General features: G+C 49.6%; 5 protein-coding genes across 5 annotated transcripts; 2 read left to right on the forward strand and 3 right to left on the reverse strand.

The window, feature by feature from the left end:
* Nucleotides 1-215: 215 nt before the first annotated feature.
* BJX68DRAFT_244792 (uncharacterized protein) lies at nt 216-967 on the reverse strand. Its single transcript, XM_071041378.1, has 3 exons — nt 586-967; nt 375-538; nt 216-319 (listed from the first exon to the last, which is right to left on the reverse strand). Exons 1-2 carry the CDS (start codon nt 698-700, stop codon nt 447-449), a joined length of 207 nt encoding a protein of 68 aa, XP_070895129.1. The 5' UTR covers nt 701-967; the 3' UTR covers nt 216-319; nt 375-446.
* A 518-nt stretch (nt 968-1,485) lies between these two features.
* BJX68DRAFT_167531 (uncharacterized protein) lies at nt 1,486-2,981 on the forward strand. The gene is made up of 2 exons (XM_071036990.1): nt 1,486-1,719; nt 1,781-2,981. The coding sequence occupies exons 1-2, from the start codon at nt 1,542-1,544 to the stop codon at nt 2,881-2,883; spliced, it is 1,281 nt and encodes a 426-aa protein (XP_070895130.1). The 5' UTR covers nt 1,486-1,541; the 3' UTR covers nt 2,884-2,981.
* A 4,713-nt stretch (nt 2,982-7,694) lies between these two features.
* On the reverse strand, nt 7,695-11,878 carry BJX68DRAFT_244795 (uncharacterized protein). The gene is made up of 6 exons (XM_071041379.1): nt 11,807-11,878; nt 11,529-11,733; nt 11,332-11,457; nt 11,025-11,260; nt 10,414-10,965; nt 7,695-10,359 (listed from the first exon to the last, which is right to left on the reverse strand). Exons 4-6 carry the CDS (start codon nt 11,220-11,222, stop codon nt 7,924-7,926), a joined length of 3,186 nt encoding a protein of 1,061 aa, XP_070895131.1. The 5' UTR covers nt 11,223-11,260; nt 11,332-11,457; nt 11,529-11,733; nt 11,807-11,878; the 3' UTR covers nt 7,695-7,923.
* Nucleotides 11,879-15,252: 3,374 nt separating this feature from the next.
* Nucleotides 15,253-17,357, reverse strand: BJX68DRAFT_167540 (uncharacterized protein). Its single transcript, XM_071036991.1, has 3 exons — nt 16,709-17,357; nt 15,405-16,565; nt 15,253-15,352 (listed from the first exon to the last, which is right to left on the reverse strand). Exons 1-3 carry the CDS (start codon nt 17,161-17,163, stop codon nt 15,304-15,306), a joined length of 1,665 nt encoding a protein of 554 aa, XP_070895132.1. The 5' UTR covers nt 17,164-17,357; the 3' UTR covers nt 15,253-15,303.
* Nucleotides 17,358-17,590: 233 nt separating this feature from the next.
* Nucleotides 17,591-19,644, forward strand: BJX68DRAFT_244809 (uncharacterized protein). Its single transcript, XM_071041380.1, has 5 exons — nt 17,591-18,030; nt 18,158-18,388; nt 18,500-18,570; nt 18,649-18,815; nt 18,914-19,644. Exons 1-5 carry the CDS (start codon nt 17,778-17,780, stop codon nt 19,425-19,427), a joined length of 1,236 nt encoding a protein of 411 aa, XP_070895133.1. The 5' UTR covers nt 17,591-17,777; the 3' UTR covers nt 19,428-19,644.
* Nucleotides 19,645-19,672: the final 28 nt, after the last annotated feature.

Genomic DNA, 19,672 nt, shown 5'->3' on the forward strand with positions numbered 1-19,672 from the left:
GGATTATCGCCCTGTGTGACATGAGGCTTGTCCTTTTGGTCGACTCGCACCGATTGTTGGTCAAGTCGCGACGTCCGAATCTTCTTTCCTGGGTGTTTTCCTGAGTGTGCACTTATGGCAATGTCGCTTGAACCGGCCGTATTCTCAGGTGCTCCTTTCCCTGCTTTCCTGTGATGTTCCAGCCTTCTTAATGACTGTGCAGGTGATTCTGATACGCCGGCGGCTAGCTTGGTGTCGGGATAGGAACCAGCCTCGTATTCAGAGTCTCCCGATTCGAATTCCCAGGGGCAATCTGGCCTGAAATGGTCATATTGGCCGCCTATGGCACTCAGACTATTAGCTGCAATCACCAAGTTCTCGAGGCTTTCTCTTACAGTTGTAGCATCCTTTTGGGTATCTGCAACGTTCTTTCCAGTGCCCGAAACTACCGCCTGTACATTAGGTTATTAGGAATTTCGGGCATCTCGGAGTGTGTCCATACATTGAAAACAACACATTGGTCGTTTGCATTGTTTCATCCAGTGGCCGTATTGCCTGCCTATAGAGTCTCAGCATCATTCCCCTGCCGTAAGAGTATGGCTATACATTGATGACATCTCAAGTGCTCTTTGCCTTTCCACGGACAATCGGCTGAACCATGCACCACTGATCCACAAGTCATGCATTTAGGATCACTGAGCACTCTTGAAGCTTTATGCATGGTGGATGGAGGTTTTTCAGAAACCTGAACCAGTACTATAGAACAAAATGGAAGGTCCTCAGGTTCAGCCGAAGGAACCTTTACCTTGATAAACCTAATGTTGAAATACTTATCAAGTTTGTATAAAATGAGCACGGTAACAGACGAAGTTAGAGGTGTTGGCCTTGTCCTGGATTGCGGGGTAAGGGCGCCTAGGGGCAAAAAATGATTGGCCAGCTGACCACCACCGGTATACCGTACCTAATAGGTATGGTACCTATTAGATTAGATCAAGGTAATATGCAGATTCTTGGAACTGCGACATCTCGGGGCAAGAAAAGGCAATTAAATGCTATTCAGCAAGCACTCAGAACATGGGGTGTCAAGTGTGGCATGCTGCGGCTTGCTCGGCCTTCAAGCAACAGGCTGGCGGCAGCACGTTCTCTCCCATTCTTTATCGCTCGTTGAGGCTACGTGAGCGCCGATGTCTTGTTGCCAATCATTTGCGCCACCTAGTCCTCACCACGAATGGTAAAGCAACGCCATGTCCGTTCTGAGGCGGCTGCATGGCAATGGTGGTCAGATAAAAAGGCAGAGTTTGTCGTGAAGTGGGAGTCTTGAGCTCCGCACCAAACAGGATCAAGACTTCGCTCACCGAGGCCTGCTTACGTGGCTCCAGTCGGCCAAGGAGTAGATAAATCCTCACTCCCATTCGGCTGCAGTCGAAATCAGGTCCTTAGTGGATCACAAGATCTTAACCGAAGAGGAAGTCGAAAGCGCCTTAGCAATCATCCCGCATTTCAGTTCCTTCACCGTATCCCATGGTACCGATATCATTTCAGCTTGAGGCTTTCCCACCACAATGGAGTATCGCAAGTCCATGAACACTAAGAGAACAGAAAGATGCCTTGAGAAAATAAAAGCTTACAAGAGAGGCGGTGCGAGGACTATACTGCTCTTTGGTAAGCCAGGCGTCGGGAAATCCTCGCTGGCAGAGCACATCACGGGGACATCTGGTCTCTCGGGGGACTCAGAAACAGGTATCTGCTGCCTCAGCAATTCAAGGCCTCTAGCTCTAACCAATTGCCCATCCTCATGTAGGAACGGAACGATGTCAAATAATTGATACTCAAATCAACGAAACCGAACATTTCGTCGTTGACACCCCCGGATTCGAAGACGAGGGCGGCGCATGGGCTACATTCTGCGAAATCGCCCGACTTCTCGACCAGATCCGAGAGCACGCCGTAATCGTCGCAATCTTCTTCGTAACACCCATCTACATCTTCAAGCGTCGGCCCGATCCCTTCGAAGAGAAAATATATATCTGGCTGTTCGGGATGAACGGGAGGCCTTTCATGAAGTACGTGACCTTTGTGACGACCTTCTGGGAGGCACATAACCCCGCCCAGCTGAAGAAGTATAATGGTTTCCTGGTGCGTCGGAAAGAACAGGAGTGGGCGGGCTTCATCGCACACGGGGCCCGGACTTATCAATTTGGCAAGGTGTATTCTGCTGGAGTTGAAATAGAGGAGACGCTGCACTGGGATACGGACGCGGAGCGGTTGGCTGCCCAGTCTAGGGAAATGGTCAGAGTCTACTGCCCTGAGATTCCTACCGTTCAACCGCTGATCCTACATGAACTGAACATGGAGATGGCACTCGAACTTACAGCTGCCGGCCAGGTCTTTTGGCCTGCTGGGGATGGAGGCACGAATGACCAGGGGCCATCCAGAGCTCAGTCAACCGCATCCTCAGGAGGTTCCGGTCGTTCGAGATCCACTGAGTCACCAAGGTCCGGAGCCCAAGAGTCGACCACTCCTACCAGCCCCCCTACTACCGAGTCAACCGGAAATGATCCCGCCGCCCCAGATGGTTGGGCCCGGCTCGGAGAGTTTGCGTGGGACGTCACGAAAAGATATGGTCCACAACTTGTGGAACATGTTCTCAAAAGGCAATTCGGGGGTGCGGGGGCTATCGTCGGTGGTGGTGGCGGTGGTTTTGCGAGCAGCATGCAATCCATGAGTGCGAAAGGCTTCGACATAAAATCAGCCACAGATACTGCCAAATTCTTTGGACTGGCGTCGGACATGGGAAGCCGGGGTCAGTACTTTGCTACTTGGGGCGGAGTCGGCGATTACATAGGGAGCGCGGAGCAGAATGATTGGCTTCGACATCAGATGTGGCGACGGTTCTCCCGTTAGAAACGGTCCTTTTTGAAGGCCTTTTAGCGACCTGAATGGCGGTCTGATAGGTATTTACTAAGCTTCTCATATGTGAAGTAGGAAGGTGATGAGATTGCATAATATTTATAGCGTTTCTTTTTTTATGCGCCTTTAATCTAAGGCTTATCCTGCAGAATGGTTAATAATTGATAATCCACCCCCTAAGACTGAAAGATGACTGGTACAGTGATACCAGTCGGAAACATCTTGCACGAATTAGTCAACTAGCATGAGACATATAGCCGTGAAATGCAAATAATGCTTCCAAATAAGAACTAAATCCACGGAGATACGCCGGGTATGCCGAAGCCTCAGATACTTGGCAAAGGAAACTGTATTCAGCTCCATCTCCACTCTCCACAATTGCTTCTGATAATACCCAATCAGCATATTATCTGCCTGGCAAGCTAGCCGAAGCGTCTCACGATTTACTCCTGGCGTCTTTAAGGGTCACTTGGCAGTTTTGCCTTACGGTTGGGGCCTCGTGATGTATCCTACAGTCAATCTGCAGTGGTACAGCAGTGGCCTACGAGGCTTTCCGCCAATATAAATCAAGGAGGCCGTAAGCCAGGTTTAGATTGTTACAAGGACACCTGGAAGAGCCTATATTATTGGATTTTGGCGGGAAATTAGGGCAGCATACATCCGCTATAATGAGCCCCTTACGTGCCATCAGTACCTTAATCTTTTATCTCAACATGACCAGGAGTATCTGCTGCGTTACAACCTGCCTGATAGCAAATGCCCAGAATCTGTGATGACTACCTGGGAGATTTCCCTGGAGTTTCTTAAAAGACGCTCGCCGGAGGCAGCGGACTTGCTCCAGTTACTTGGATTCTTCGCCCTGTCCGATATTACTACCGACATGCTCCATGGTGCTACCCAGCCGACCTGATGGCGATTTGGAATGTACGACAGAGAACGATGCCCTGATCAAGATCAACTGAATCAGCTTCGTTGCCTTTCCGGGAAGGCAGGTCTGACTGATCGGATAGGGCTTCCTGCTGCTCTCTTATTTGTCTGAAAGGAGGATACCGGTGCCCAGTCGACTATATCTGTCCACCCACTTGTCTATGAATGGATCAAGGTACGGCTGAAGCTGAATCAGAAAGAAACATATCGTCTGGTAACCTGGCTGCATCGGTTGTTTATCAGGCCTTTTCCGTTGAAGAACACCAAGCGACCCTAGTCCACTTGCACACCTACTAGGAGAAAACGTATATCACCATGCGGCTCGTTGACCGACAGCTCATGGAGGTTCTTCGAAATATGAAGAATTATCATTATGGATCTGCGTCTCCTTTCATAGAAGTCAGGACAATGTTCCTCTCAGTGTTCCTAGATCAAACCCTATGGTTTGCACAAAAGAACGCCATATTAATCCATGCGAAGCGTGAATAACACAAAAAAGTTGAGCCAGTTTCAGCAACACATGGTTCATCTGTGCCAGGCACTTGGCAGGCTTTGACCACCAGGAGCAGATACCCTGGGAAGTTTCCAAGCAATTATGTACGAAAGTTGTCTAAGATACCCCCTTGAGTGGCAAGTCATCGTTGATGCAATCCAGTTGAGCCTCGAAAAGCCACGCAAATTAACTTGGAACCATGCATAGGTTATATACATCTTTCTATTTACACGTTGCGTCCTCTCCATCCTTCACTGGAATATTCCCATCCAATATGTCCAGCAAGAGTGCCCCTCAACAGCTACATGCCATCTCCTGAAGCTTCTAACCACCGCTTGAATCGATGTTCTCATCGATGTTCTTCAGTCGCTTTACGCACAGGGGTCAAATGCCCCAAGTGCTTTTTGGATATTTTTGACAAGAAGAATTTGCAGCATTTTTCGATTATCACCCTAGCCTCTTACTTTACTTTTTTTGCTCAGATTTCACGACGGTACCTGCACCGAACTGAAACAATAGCCACTGCCATAAGGCTTTTCGATGTTTGATACAAACAGTGGTCGCCCACACTGAGTCTGGACGGGAAAACGATAGCCGAAGCCTTCTCCAACACGCCATACATTTCCAGCAGCGCAGGGGGGAACCGACCCGATTTCCAGCTTGCCGTAAGCAGACACGACAACGCCCCGGAAATATCGACCTTTTTGAGATCTTCCTAGTCTCTCTTATTCGACAGAGTAGACGAGTCGTTGACTGAGCGAGTTTGGATTTCTAGTGGGCAAGTGTTGCTGTCAATCTTTGTAGCCACTGCGCTTGCCTGCTCTCGCCTCATTGAACACTTTGATGCGCTCAAAGGCCTATAAATTACCGCAGGCGCTCGCGATAAACGATGGGCGGGAAGGAAAGACCTCTTCAATGAAGTCCAGCATATCCGTGGTGCAATTGTGGAAAGATGTGGACAGATCAGAGAGCTAGCTCACCACATCAACCTTCCATTACAGTACTTCCAATTATTCCAGGAAAACCAAGTTCCGGCGGGCTTCCATGGTGTTCAAGCATATCGAGGGGGTGTAGTTGAGAAGAGCAACGGTAACCGACCGCGGCCACTGCCACTGCCACTGCCACTGACCCAGGGACCTGACCTACGAAACAAATTGCTTGCTTGGACAAACTCACTAGAGCTTCATACGCTGATGTACAAGAATCTCAGGTAAGTGGCCATTCGCGAAACGGCGCCAGCTATGTGAGCGGGATTTGGGGGAGCAACATGCTCGCAATACAAAACAGACCAATTTCGCCATTACCGGACTCATCCGCAATCTTTCTACTGCGACAAACTCAATACTTGCGGCCCTACAGTAATGATAGTCTTCACTTGATGCCGCAGATACAGAAAATGATATGCTGTTCCCTATAGACTTGGAATAAACGAATATTGGAGGAGATAACGTGCGTGGAGATGAGATTTTGAAAAGTCTAAAAATGCGTATGAAAGATATTTTCTGGTGGAGGAGGGCGGATGTTGAGAATATACCGAGTCATCACCGACATAATTATAAGAAAAGATCCAGACGTAGTGCTTTGTATGTGGGGGCAAGCTGAGGGTGACGAAATCACTCAGACAAGTTCCGAGTTTCAAAGCTGGGTGTTGGCCATGATTTTAGCAAACCAAAAATATCTTTACTTCTTGCATTGGTTATTAAAAAAGTGAACTCTTTTTACCTGAGCTTTGCAATAAATTATAATCCTTACAACAGTTACTTTCGTTAACTATTACTTTTAAATATTTGTAAGCATGCTGTATCTATGAATGGATCTAGAGCGAAGAAGAAGGGATGGATGATTTAAAGAGAAGGTACATGGATGAAGCCAAAGTTAGAAGAGGTATACACCCTTATTATTATTCTAACGGGCTGTCTCCATGCTAACTTCGCATAGACAAATGTAAAACGTGTGCAATCCAGCTTGGCAAAGGTTTGGAGCAAACAACACTTACATGCTAAAAGTATTGCGGCCGCCATTTGGAATTCAATTAGATCAAATAAGGAAATATTTGCCAAAAGGACTATTGGCACCAGTGCAACCAATTGGACGACATATACAATGATCTTCTACGAAAGTGGATATCAGAGCGCTTTAATAGTGCAAGTCTATGCCTCTGGGAGCTTGGTATCATAATACCACTATCCATCCGGTTAACTTCACACCTGATAACCATGCGGAAATATTGTGCGGTGGAAGGAAATGCTATGGCCTTTCTGACGGGGATTATTTGCGCCATCCGTGGCCATCGGCGTATCTCAGACGGCACGAGCCGCGGTGTCTACAATCCACACGCTCTACAGGGCCTCATCAGAATTCTTGCAATCGCACAACCCCCTGCTTATCGAAATCTTTGGACAACTTTGGGAGAATGTCTCGAGAAGCTTAATCTTTCGTTCACCAAGGTGGACGTGAAGAAGAAGCACACTTTCTTACGTGATTAATATCTCCAATCTTTTACTAAGCTACTAATAGCCCTGTTTTTAATAATTTTTTTTAAAAAAACTTTATATAGTTATATATAAAAAAAAGATTAAATAATATATATTTATAAAGTATAAATATTACTAAATTAGAAAATATAAAAGGCCTTATATTACTCTACTACTAAAGGGGGTGTGTTAGTATAGGTGCCTCAGGCATTTAGTGGCTATAGCACGTGGTTATGTGGCGCACAACCACCACAATGACACCACTTGGTCTTCCCTAGATAGGAAATACCAAGCATTTCCATGCAGTCAACTTTCAACCAATTACGCTTCCTCGGCTCAACCCCGAGCGCGATCCACAGACACTCATGTTTGGCTTCAGCCACCACATCTGCCTAGGTTGTATTTTCGCAGATTTAAGGATCTACCTCACCATCGCGATATCCCTAGCGGCGTTTGATATCCACAGGGCTGTGCGTGATGATAATAGAGAAGAGGATGATGTCCAGCCGCGCCTTCTGCCGGGGATCACGAGCCGCCCGGTGCGATTTGAGATGAGGGGCACTCTGTGAGATCTAAGGTATGAGTGGCTGGTTCGGTCTGTGCAGGAGGAGCATCCGTGGGAGCCTGGAGATGCAGATATTTTTATATTTTTCGTGGGGTATGGGTGGGAAATTCTGCGATGGTTTGTTGACTTTGATGCAAATGAGGCAAGTGAAGTGGACCCATTTGATTTATACTCTGATTGAAGGCTCTCCTAAACGTCTGGTAATAATCACTAGTTTTTGGCATATGCCTATACCTAAGTTACTTTATAGTATCCTACAAGAAATTAAGGCCATAAATCTATGGTCACCTTTTTTTCTCTCTTCTTTAGACCGAGGGCTAGCGACGTACGGCTATATAAAAATACAGGCTAGATAAGAATTTCATAATAGGTAATGAGTGAAACACTTATTTCATATAGTACAACCCAAGGAGTTATATGCGCATGGCACATTAGCCACTGGCCCAATTTCTCACTAACCCTATGCTTCTTTCCCCGAGTACGTAGCCAGCTGCTCGAGCACCACTAGCCTCAGCCGCGCGTGTGACTCAAAAAAACACCTTGAGCACATTAATCTACTACTGTGTACAGAGCGTCTAACTGTGCAGTTTAGCGGGTTCGGAATCTCTCCAAACCGTCTTCCGACCCCAGCGTAACCGCACAGTCTCCCCAAATGGGAGCTGCATGAAAGCCTTCCAGTGCAGCTCCATCGATTTCAAGGAAATCAACTCGCGATAAGTCAGCTTGCCGTAACCTACTACAGCAGACCCCACAGATCCATCGAGCAGCAACTGAGATTCGATGTTTGAGAGGTAAATATCTGCTTCTTCACTGCGCCCACTCTCGTAGAGGGCGCGAATATGCATGCAGCTTGCCCAGAGGTAGTTTGGATGTGATGCACCCAGAGTTTTAATGTAGCCATCTTCGGCGCTCTTGAAGTGCATTATTGCGGCTGTGCTTGACTCGGCACCTTGCTTGGAGGAGAATAACATGCCTAGAAAGAACTCGACGACGCCGAGGCGGGGGAGGCTGATTTCGCCGGCTTTCTTATGTGCGTCCCTAATTTTGAGCATGAGGGTCAAGGCGGTATCTAGCTCCCCGACGCCGAAGTGCGTACGAGCCACATTAAGTTCCGCTGTAAGCGTGCACCAGTGTGACTCGCCCAAGAGACTCTTGAATATTTGATGTGCCTGGGAAAAGAAAGACATAGGGTCACCCCCGCCCGTTGTAAGCCATGATAATCTTCCAAGACTATTCAGAGTCATTGCATAATGTGGGTGCCCGTCGCCGAGTAGCTCCTTAAACCCCCGAAGACAGTCTTGATAGAGACGTTTAACTTCGTCGTGCTGTCCTTCAGCATGAAGAATCTCGGCATAATTGTTGGCCGCCACTAAGGTATAAGGATCTAGCCAACCAAGAAGCTTCAGGTTGTCATTATAAGCCCTCTCCGCCCAGTTACGAGCTTTTTCGAGGTCTCCACGTTCACGTTCTAGAATGCCCGCCGCATCAATGGCGCGGAATGTCAATGGGTGACCGGTTGCGTCGTCTTCCATCGCTTTAATAGCAGCTTCGTACAGTTTTCCCGCGTCGTAAAGATTCCCTCTGTCGTGAAGGACCTCTGCAACGTCGTGGATTGCTACAGCGACATGAAAATGGTTTTTGCCGAGGATGCCCAAATATGCTGCTAGAGTCTCCCTGATCATACTCTCGGCTTTGCTGAACCGGCCTTGCTGTCTGTAGAGCCCAGATATGTTACTCCGCACCCGTAGAGATAGCAGGTTGTCGTACCCTAGCAGTCGAGTATATGTTTCTAGCGCATGATCGTAGAGTTGCTCGGCTTCCTGTAGCTTGCCGTTGTGATCCAGGGTGACCGCGAGATTGCCCACAGTCTTGATAGTACCCAGTTCGTCTTTACCCAGGGTCTTCTCTGACATAATGAGTGTCTCTCGATATATCACTTCGGCATCGGACAGCCGCCCCTGATTGGCGTAACATAGAGCGAGATTGTGTCCTCCGGCAAGAGTAATAGGGTTACCGGCTCCCAAGGTAGTGACCTGCATATTATGCAAGTCAAGGAACAACGCTTCGGCCTCTTTCAGCCTGCCCGTCCGCTCTATTAGGGCAGCAAGATCCTTTAAGGATTCTAGGGCCTCCGGAGAGTTCGGTCCTCGATGAGTTGACCGGAGCTTCATTGTCTGGCGGTACATCTCTTCAGCCCGTGCATGGTTTCCAGATTCGCGATAGCTCCACGCCAAGTCATGCAATAAGGTGATACAGCGAGGATGCGAAGTGCCAAAAGCTCGATTGTAGTGTGGTTGCGCTTTCTCATACCACTCTATTGCTTTTCGATACTCGCCACGGTGGTGGTAGCATTGAGCGCAGAGGACAAGCAGTCCAGCGTATTTTCCGAGATCGAGATTACTCTTCTGAGCCTGCGCAATCAACGTCGCTGCTTGGGGAAGATAAATATCGACTACCGCATGGTCCTCTGGGCTGTTGTCCTTTTCAGGGAAGGTGTGGTATAGGATGATTATGGCGGACTCCAGCCATTTCGCATAGTCTTCTGGATCTATGAAGTTTCTCGCCATCTGACGAGTGATATCATGCATCCAGAGAACGCCCTTCTCAGGGGCCTTCCGGACGTGGTTGAAATTCCAAAGCTCCCCAATGGCATCTTCCAGACGGGTATGGTTTTTGCAAATGCCGACGATTGTTGTGTACGGCTTGCTGACCTTGGACATCTGATTCCGCCCATCACTATCTGTGGCTGGATCTGTAGTCAAACAGCACAGACTGCATAAGCTCCGAAAAAGACCCAACTTGTTCTTGGTGGACGTCGCCGTCTGACTAATAGCGTGAATGGTGTCGGACTCCCGGGACCATTGCGTGAATCTTGGGATGGACTCTGGCTCGTAGAAGGAGTATAGACACAGAACGTTCATCGCATCAGGATGAGAGTGACGAAGATCCCTAAAGGCCATGTCAAAATGTTTCACGGGAGCAGATCGATGTTGATCCTGCCACCGCAAGATCTACAAAAGTATTAGTTCGAGTCCCTTCCTCAGGAAACCTCAAGGGACCTTCACCTCGCTAGGTGTCTCCCGAAATCTCTTAAGATATTGATTGAGATCAATATCATGCTTTCTGACGTACCATGCGGCTTGATCGATCATATGTGGCAAGTAACCAACTTCTTTCACAATCTCTTTGGCCAGATCTTGGTTCTGGTCATTTGCCTCAACGTTGCTGATTGACAGGAATATGCTCGTGGCGTCTTTCTCGGTCAGGCCTCTGAGCTCTCGATACGCCTCCCCATTGCCGACAATTTTGTCCACCGCAGCAAAACTCTGCGAACTGATTAGTATATGACCCTTCTTCGTCGATCCGAGAAGATTTTGGATATCTGGGAGCTCATTGTTTGTGGCGTTATCAATAATAAGAAGCCATCCGTCTCTCTCGTCTAACCACCTGCGGAGACCATTGATTTTCGCATCAGGATCGGGCTTTTCACGTTCCGGTAGTCCGATGACCTCGAGAATCTTTTGACAGGATTGAATGAATTTCTCTTGTGAGCCAGCAACAATAAAGAGTGAAGCGGCTGTGTACGTGTCACCGAAGTTTTGCTCATACTTCAACATCTAGCTCGCGACCAGGGGTCAGCTGTCGGGTTGAATACTATTGCGCTAAGAACACTTGCCAGCTGTGTTTTACCAATGCCTGTCATACCCCATAGCGCTGCCCTCCTCCCTGAACTAGCGGGGATGCCAGGTTGCAGTATACTTTCGAGCCAATCGAGTTCTGTTGCGCGGCCGAAGAACCGCTGGCTCAGCCACCCGGGAACCGACCGAACCGGCCGAAGGCTCCCCTCATCGGAAATCGGGCTACCGACAACCATTCTGTAGTTTACTAAAGTATTAATTCCTGACAGAATTTCTGTTTATAAGTCGAATCATCGGTTAGTATTGATATGCTCTGCGAAACGAAGGGCAAGAGAGGTTGCGTACGGTCGGTCTTTCTGTATGTGCTCGCGCCAAACCAGTATTGGATGAAATTGCGCTGTTCTCGAACAGTCGCTAGACTTTGGCGAAGCTGAGCCTCAAGTGATTTCGATGCTGCGAGGGCGATCTCCTCTGTCATATTAAGACGTCGATTAGCAAAGTTCACTAGATCAGCACTGCTGTGAAACCCAAGAGGTACCCACTCCAAATGCTGACCTTGAACCCCCTTGTTACTAGGATGCAAAAGGTAAGGTATTCGACGCAAATCCTGATGGCTGGTCCACGTATACGACACTGCGGATCGTCGCGAAGGATGGTCTGGTAATCGTCCCACAAAGGTAAAGCTGTTTCCAAGTCTTCGAGACAGTCATTGACGAACCCGGGGATCTCTCGTAGATCTTTGGTAGCCTAGACAGTGGGGCGTCTCTCCTTAGCGCAATGCTATCTTGGACCCCGGCTCCACCCATTGGAACGTCCTTACCTGGATAACAATCCGAATTGAACCCCAGATCAGTAAACCGGTTGTCCCCGCAGCCTGGCTAAGAATGTCCAGGGCGGCACTGAACCGATCAATTGGCTCAAGGATGCGGTGGAGGTAATATTGGAATCTTCGCCAGGTGGGGTGAGCGGAAACAACGGCTTCCTGTGACGCGCTAGCCTCATTGAGGACGGTGAGAAGAAAAGAGTGTTTACTGTCGCACGGAGTGACAACATTGCTGCAGAGAGTCTTGATGGTGTCGTACTCATCCTGCTTGATGAGCTGTGGCACTCGTTTCTCAAGGTCTGCCAGGATTTCTCCGATGAGATTCTGGGTGCGTGCATCGCGGAGAGACAATACCTCGGGGGGCTTTCCGGAGTTGGCCGCGGTCGCACCTGCTTTATTCTTTGTGTTTCCTGTCATCTGCGCGGCCCCTGAAGGGGGTTCACTTTTGATGACCATCATCGAGGTCCAACAGCTCCTGTGATCGTTTCCCGAGTTTACCACAATCCACCTTCCTCCATCCTCAGGCTTATATCCGTAAATGGTTCAGAAAAGCCTCATCTCTTCTATCCTTTTTTGGTGTAACACATGCCAGAATTACCAGGCGCTAACCGCCTCGCCTCAGCCTATCAATCCAGTCCACGTTGATGACGCCCATATTGGGAGGGTAGACCTTCGGTTAGGTGTTTGCAAGGGTACGGAGCACAATGGGGTCTGTCAACCAGTGAAAGAACCCCATGCCAGGTGCTGACCCACACACGATACACACGAGGCTACCAGCTTCCCTGTTCCATGGCCATCTCCTGCCAAATGCCACCACACCTCGGGATGAATCAACAGTGATCACTGGCAGTGTCGACAGCGAGTACTGTATTCAAATTTTTGCAAATACGTATACAAAGTCCGGATTTGCCATACTTGAGTACAGAGTATCGACTCAGCTTCTCCAGTCACTAGTCGAAATGTGTGTCAGATGAGTCTGGTTATGCAACCGCAAGGCTGGGAATCACCCCTATGCAGCCTATCTAACAATCTGGTGCATCCCATGATCCCTCTCGGGGATCTTGGTCTGCGAGTTTGCGGCCCAACACCTCCATTTCCTTGGGCTATAAGCCGCATTGATGTGGTAGATTTATAGCCACACCGTTGGGAAGCGGCCAGCGACGCCTGGACGAGACTCAATCCACCAGGACCCTGCCGCGAACAAACCCGTCACACAATATACCCACCTTGCCAAAGATGACATCGCATAGCACCATTGCCAGAACCCCGGACACAGCGGACCGATGGTGGCTCCCTGGACCGCCACCCCGCCGACGCCAAATCGCAATTGAGACTATCGACCTATCTGCATTTCCAGACGAACTTTCAGGCCGGCCACCGGTTCCAATCCGCCAAGTTGATCTGTGGTCGACGCACAATCGCACAGGAACACTGCAGGCTTACTTCGAGAGTCAGTGTCCGTTTACTGGCAGAGGCAATAGCAAGAGCAACAGCCTCATTGGACCCCTCTTGTCGCACGGGCCAGAATCGAAGCCAAACGCAGGCCCAAGGTCTTTTCCTCCTAACAGCGCTGCGTCTGAAATGGACCTCTACCTCTTCCACTGCTGTGCTAACGAAGTGACCCCGGCACTCTTGCAGTCTTTTGCGCGACGGGGTCCGTCTATCCGCTTTGCAAGGCGCAATGGATACTTCTCGCGCACTCCGGCTGTCTACTGGACAAACTCGTTGCCATTCGCCTTTGCGTGGGGCGTCTTTACCGCGACGGGGGAGTGGACCGCTCCGCGCCCCAGTGAGCGCTTTGAATGTATTGTTCATGTCGCCAAGGTTAATCTCGCGCAGATTCAGACGCCACATGGGACGTATCTAATGGATCCTCCAAGTTGCACGGAGATGGAGCAAAAATTGGTTGAAGTATGAACAGCACCTGAATTATCACACTGCTTCTTCCCCGCTACTGTCTTACCTCCCCTTCCCCCACTTTTGCCAATTCAACTCGGATTAAACAGAATGAGGAGTCCGGTTTTGACGGATTAACTATTATATTTATCCCGCTTATGCTTTTATTTTCCGATTTCAGTGAATCGCGAGAGCTGACCCGCATCTGTACTTGTGTTCGCACTTATGCAGTGGTGCCACGCCAATATGACGAAGCATACGCATCCAGATGACAACGGAGCTCGGGTCCCCCCGCCACTGTCCACAAAGGCCGACTGGAGTATCATCGGCTCACGGATTCCCAGGGTGAGTTTTGGTCAGTTCACTCTAGCCCCAAGCAATGACGCAATTACCCTATCTGCTGTCCCAACTAGGCAAACCACCTCGTATAGTTGTGTATCATGATGTACGCATGAGGGAAAGCTAACTCGACGGCACTCGCCTTTACGGTCCATGACTAGCATACAATAGACGGTATGCAGAACCAAGAGTTCACCCTCCGAGATCTACCGGCATTGGGTCGCATAGACCCCGAGTCTACCTGGATGTATGCTGCCTGTGACGAGGCGAGCAGCGTGGCCCTGGCGCGGGGAGGGGTTGAGGTTCGTATGCTTATCACTGTGCTTTAGTTCTATTCCGTTTCGTCCAGGGATTGTGTTTTTATTGTGCAATACTAATTAGGTGCGTGTTCTTGAGCACCGCAGATCTTACACATCGTGTCCGGTCCTGCTGCCTCGAATCTTAAATTGGCGAGGCTTTGAGGGCTGAGGGTATATACCTGGAGAGTTTCAATATTGCTTGACAGTCCTACTAGGTCCTTGTACTCGGCGTGATTTCACACATAGTATGTGTTTTGGTGAAGCAGTTCTTGAGGCTTTAGCTTAAGTTGTACGTTCAATGTATGGGAAAGTCGTTCTCTGTATAGTAATATGTTAACATTCCTTCCCTTCTTATTTGAGGAACACTTCAACTACTACTAATTTTGTTGTTATTATTATTATTATTATTATTGTTGTTGTTGTTGTTGTTGTTGTTGTTGCTGTTGTCAATATTACTATCCTAGTTAAAGTAGAAAGAAGCCCTTATATCAAACATAATCTACCAGCCTGTACTTCTTCCTGTGGTGGGTAGATCTACATTCCTCGTATGGAACATCAGGCAATTGATGCTGCGGGTCTCGCGCTCGACCACCCCCACAGTCGAAGTCCGCTCGTTTCAAACACTTGGGCGCCCAGAACTCCTGAGTCTCTTCGTCGCTCAAGACGCTGCCAGCATATATCCCGCCCTGGCGTTGGCCCGGGGCGTAAATGACGGGCCACATTGGAATGTAGCATAGTTCCTGGAAACGATGGATATGAGTTTAATGGAGACATGTAGAATTCACATAAAGAGGAAAAGGGATGCCGGTCTGATGCGGAGTGGTGGCGGGCAATATACGGGAGAAACCGGAGCTTAACTTACATCCTGCGCACATTTCTCCTTGCAGCCATGCGGGACGTCCCAGCCGATCCACCGCAGCAGAGACTGGGTCTGGTGTTTGTAGTATGATATTTCCTGGGCTATGTTGCCTTTGTTACCACTTGGCGTAGATGTTGTGTGTGCATGTGACTGTGACTGTGAATGAGAATGTGAATGTGGAGTGGACTCTAGATGGTTGTACATTCGACTATCCGTCCATTCGAAGACGTTCCAGGCCCACCGGCACAACCCATTCACAACGATCTGCGTCGACTCCTTGGTGAGCACCTCGAATTCCGATAAAGAGTTTAGATCGATATGCCCTGTATATGCGGCGGTGCAGCGATCCAGTGTCCGCGCCTTGGCTTCGGATTTGGGCACACCCGCAATGGCAGGGTACTCGAGGTAGGGGTAGAGAAGTGCATGGGATAGCGAATAGACGTTTGAGATGATTTGGCGGTATTCAGTATCTACATCTGTGTCTTTGTCTTTGTCGCCATCTCCAGGGGGAATATCTCTCTCGAGATTGACGAGGATCTCCTGGGCCCGGCCCCGGTAGGAGCCAACGATAGTCTCCACCAGGGTCTGCCAGTCTGTGCCAGACCCCTCCCCCTCTTCTTGCGCGGAGATGGCTGTTTGCAACCACCCGCGGAACGTCGCGATATCTTCCTCCGTGACACCCAGCAAGCGGTGGCCGCGCCGGAGACCCCAGCCGTTCTGGAACGTGTCATTTCCGCGAAGTCCACCGTGATGAAGGCCACTCAGACTCCGGAAAGAGGGGTCGTACCACGAGATGAATCTGCTGAGATCAAGACGGACTCGTTTCTCAGAGACGCTCTCACCGGTGGCATCACCGCCTTGGCCACCCCCATAATGCCAAGTACCGCTCCGAACCCACTCCCAGCCATTCTGCTCGGCAAAGTCGTTCCCGAATCCCAGCGGCGGCTGGCGGTTCGGGTCGCGTGGGAGTTTAGCAGCATCCTCCAGCTCCAACTCCTGGTGCTCGCTCCTGCTCTTTCCGGGGACAGTGATGTTTGCAGCAAAGAGCCCCTGGACCCCAGACTTGGCGTAGTCGCAGACGAGGACCTCAAACCCCGTATTCATCCTCACGATGCCGTCGATGTTGAGCTCGTCGGCGAGACGACAGAGTGCAAGGGCGCGCTGGTCCTCGTCATAAGTGAGATCATCGCTGGGGGCTGTCGGGACGTGGTTCCTCAGGAGGGCCATCTGGGAGTCTAGGGTTCCTGTTGTCGTTAGCGTGGCGGAGTGGCCGTCCAAGTATAGCACGCGCAGTTGCCTGGTTGTTGTCATGGTGTGCAACACGGGTGTTCCAGTTGATCCGTAAATTCCTATGGACATCTCACTTGATGCGGTTTTCTTTCATTAGCTCATAGTAATCACTTTTGTGATGGCTTATCCCTCCCCTACCAAAAAAAAAAAAAAAAAAAAAAAAAAAAAAAGAATGAGATGTGGAAATTAGAGTACGAGTAATAGGTCTCAACCTACGCATCAAAAGCAAAAAAAGTGGGTTTCTCTGGTGGGCCAGTGCGCGATTTGGCGTGGTATAAGAGCGTATTCGTGGCCACTGTCGCTGGAACCACAGAGTGTCCATTTGGTGCATAAGTACTTGGCCATTGTTTGAGGAGCGAGTACACCGAGTCAAACACAAAGGGTGCTGTGTTCTCGCAGTCCTCGGGGTACGTGGAACACGCAGACCGATGCCTCAATTTATCCGCGGACCGCCTTCCTCCGGCTGCGCTACTTCGCCATTTCGAGACCACGCCATAAGCCGCGAGAACGGCGGCCAGCGCCAGGATGATAATCGCGATCAGTCTTGTGGCACGGCGCCTGAAACTGCTTCGGGCTTGTGAGGCCCTCTTGGCTACCCAATCTGTGTGCTCATCGTGATGATCTTCGAGCAGATGCTCGCTAGAGTCTCGTCGTTCGAGTGAAGCTGACATATACTCAGCCCAGCCGCTAAGAATGGCCAGTACCGGAAAGTTTGGAAAAAGGTGAGATTTGGTTGCGAAATTGGGAGGTTGTTTGCGTGGGGTGGGGGATCCGAGACAAGCAGTTGGGGATTAGAATAATCAGAACCTCATTTCTTAGGGATAAAAAAAATTCAAGAAAATCAGCAAAGATACATAGAAGAAAGAAATCAGCAGACTGTTGATAGATCTTATTTTCCCACGAACTCCTGGGTGGGTGGCAGTGCATGTAAATCCTATCTAATAAAGGGGGAATTTACATTCCTGTAATCAAAGTTTTGTGAAATACAAGTCAGGACAAATGCAATACGATCTGGTAAGCATGAGCTGGGCAGGTAAGGTTAAAAACGTCTTTCTCTTGCCATTTGCAGCCTGCCTCCTGCAAGGAGCGAAAGGCTGACTGCCCCAATCCAAATCTTGTCCATAATATTCTAATGAATTATGCCGTGTCATATGATGTGTTTTGTGCCAAAATGTTTTATCACATCACATCCCATCGATCATAGAATTTTTTTTTTTCTCAGATATCCTTTCTAACAACATAGCCTGAGTCATTGTCGGCTCAAATAATCACAACGACCAGCAGAATGGCCGGCATCGAAAAGTTTCCCCAGTCGGAGTTTACCCTGGAATATTACCCCAACTTGCACCGGTTCGCCAGAGATCGAGCAGAACGGTTAGCAGCTCTCAACGCTGCACCAACTTTGCCAACCAGCCTCCCACGCAGCATAATCTCCAAAATGAGCTGGGATGGCGCCAAGCTCGACCCTTGTTCGTATACGTGGCAGATATCAGATGCAGAACTGGATGAAATCAACCAAACTTGCGCTGAATATTCTCGTAAGCACACCTGCATGCCTTGACCTGCACCTGAGCCAACAGCCGCCCTCGCTTCCCCCGTTTGTTTGGAAATTCTTAATGATCACTTCCTGATGGGCAGTGCTTCTCATCTATTACTTTCACTTAGGTTCCAACAAGGCTCTGGGTGAACTTGACAAGCGCGCATTTCGTTTGCCTGCCACGCTTGAAAGGAATCTTGCTGCCCGAAGGCTCGATTTACATGCTGGGTCGGGGATTCTGCTTTTGCGAGGCTTACGCCCGGACCTGCGCAGCCAGAGAGAGAATTTCATTCTGTTTGCTGGGTTAGCGAGTCACCTCTCTGAACAGAGGGGACGGCAATCTGGAAAGAAGTATCTCGGTATGTATCTATGCCTCCTTTGTGCGGTCTGTCAACTTCGATTACATTACATACTTGGAACAAGGGCATTGCGGACAGAGGGCTAATCTGCTTCCTCTGGGGGATGACCAGTGCACATCACCGACCTTGCGGCAGGGAGTGATCTTAACAAATATCCAGCGCCCTATTGTAACCACGAATTAGTACGTCACGCCCAGAAACTGGAACTGGAAATGGAAGTGTGGGAGCTTTCTTTTTTGACTGACCCTTCACAAAAACAGCCTTTTCACACAGACGCAGGTGACGTAATCGCTATGCTCGTCTTCTCTGGAGCGGCGAATGGTGGTAGCGGCACATTTGCGGCAGTGTCAACGATATACAATAAACTGGCTGAGTCGAGCCCAGACCTTCTTGCTGCTTTGCTGCAGCCAGATTGGCCGTTTGAAAGGTAGGGACCCTTCTGTATTTGCCTCGCGGGATTTTCTCATCCGTACGGAGCACTTCCATAAAAGGTCAAACAAAAAAGAAAGTTGATGACACAAAAAGACCCCCGGACAAAAGCCTCGGGACAAAATTTTACAAACGCCCCGTTCTATTCTTGACCGCAGGTTCTGGGGAGGACACCCCCCGACCCAATGGTAACAACCATGTGCAGCCCGAAATGATCTTCAGTCGCGGCGCGCTCATCCGCTCCTCGCAAGGCCAGCAGGCCCCGGACATCCCGAAACTGACTCGTATCCAGTGCGAGGCGCTAGACGCCGTGCATTTCGCGGCGGCCGAGACGGCGCATCGGATCCAATACCGCGAGGGCGATTTGTTGCTATTTAACAATCGGCGGATTCTGCATGGACGGGATGCATTTACGGATGCGGCGGGTGCCGACCAGGTCCAGGGCTACAGCCTGTCCCGGAGACATATGGTTCGGCTGTGGCTGAAGGATGAGCAGATGGCGGGGAGGCCGCCAAATTCTGCGTTGCAGGCGCTTTGGGGGAAGATATTCGCTGGCGAGGAGGGGGTTGAGGAGGAACGTGGGTGGCCGAGTGTGCCGGATCCGTCGTGAGGGTTAAAAACGGGCATGTTGATACCTGTTATTGGGGGTCAGGCAGTTCAGGCGGGCGCAAGGCCTAATTTCTTTTGTGGATGGGGCTACCTGGCATTTTACGAGTTTGAATTGACGGCAATGCGCATGCAATAAGTGTATACCTCTCACGGCGAATTAGCTTAATAGGATTCATACGTGGAACTAGGTCTCGCCCGCGGGATTTAATCGACCAAGGGTGGACTTGTCGCGTGACTTACAGACAG

Source organism: Aspergillus pseudodeflectus, assembly GCF_044049435.1.
Source record: "Aspergillus pseudodeflectus strain CBS 756.74 chromosome Unknown BJX68scaffold_51, whole genome shotgun sequence".
Lineage (NCBI taxonomy): Eukaryota > Fungi > Ascomycota > Eurotiomycetes > Eurotiales > Aspergillaceae > Aspergillus > Aspergillus pseudodeflectus.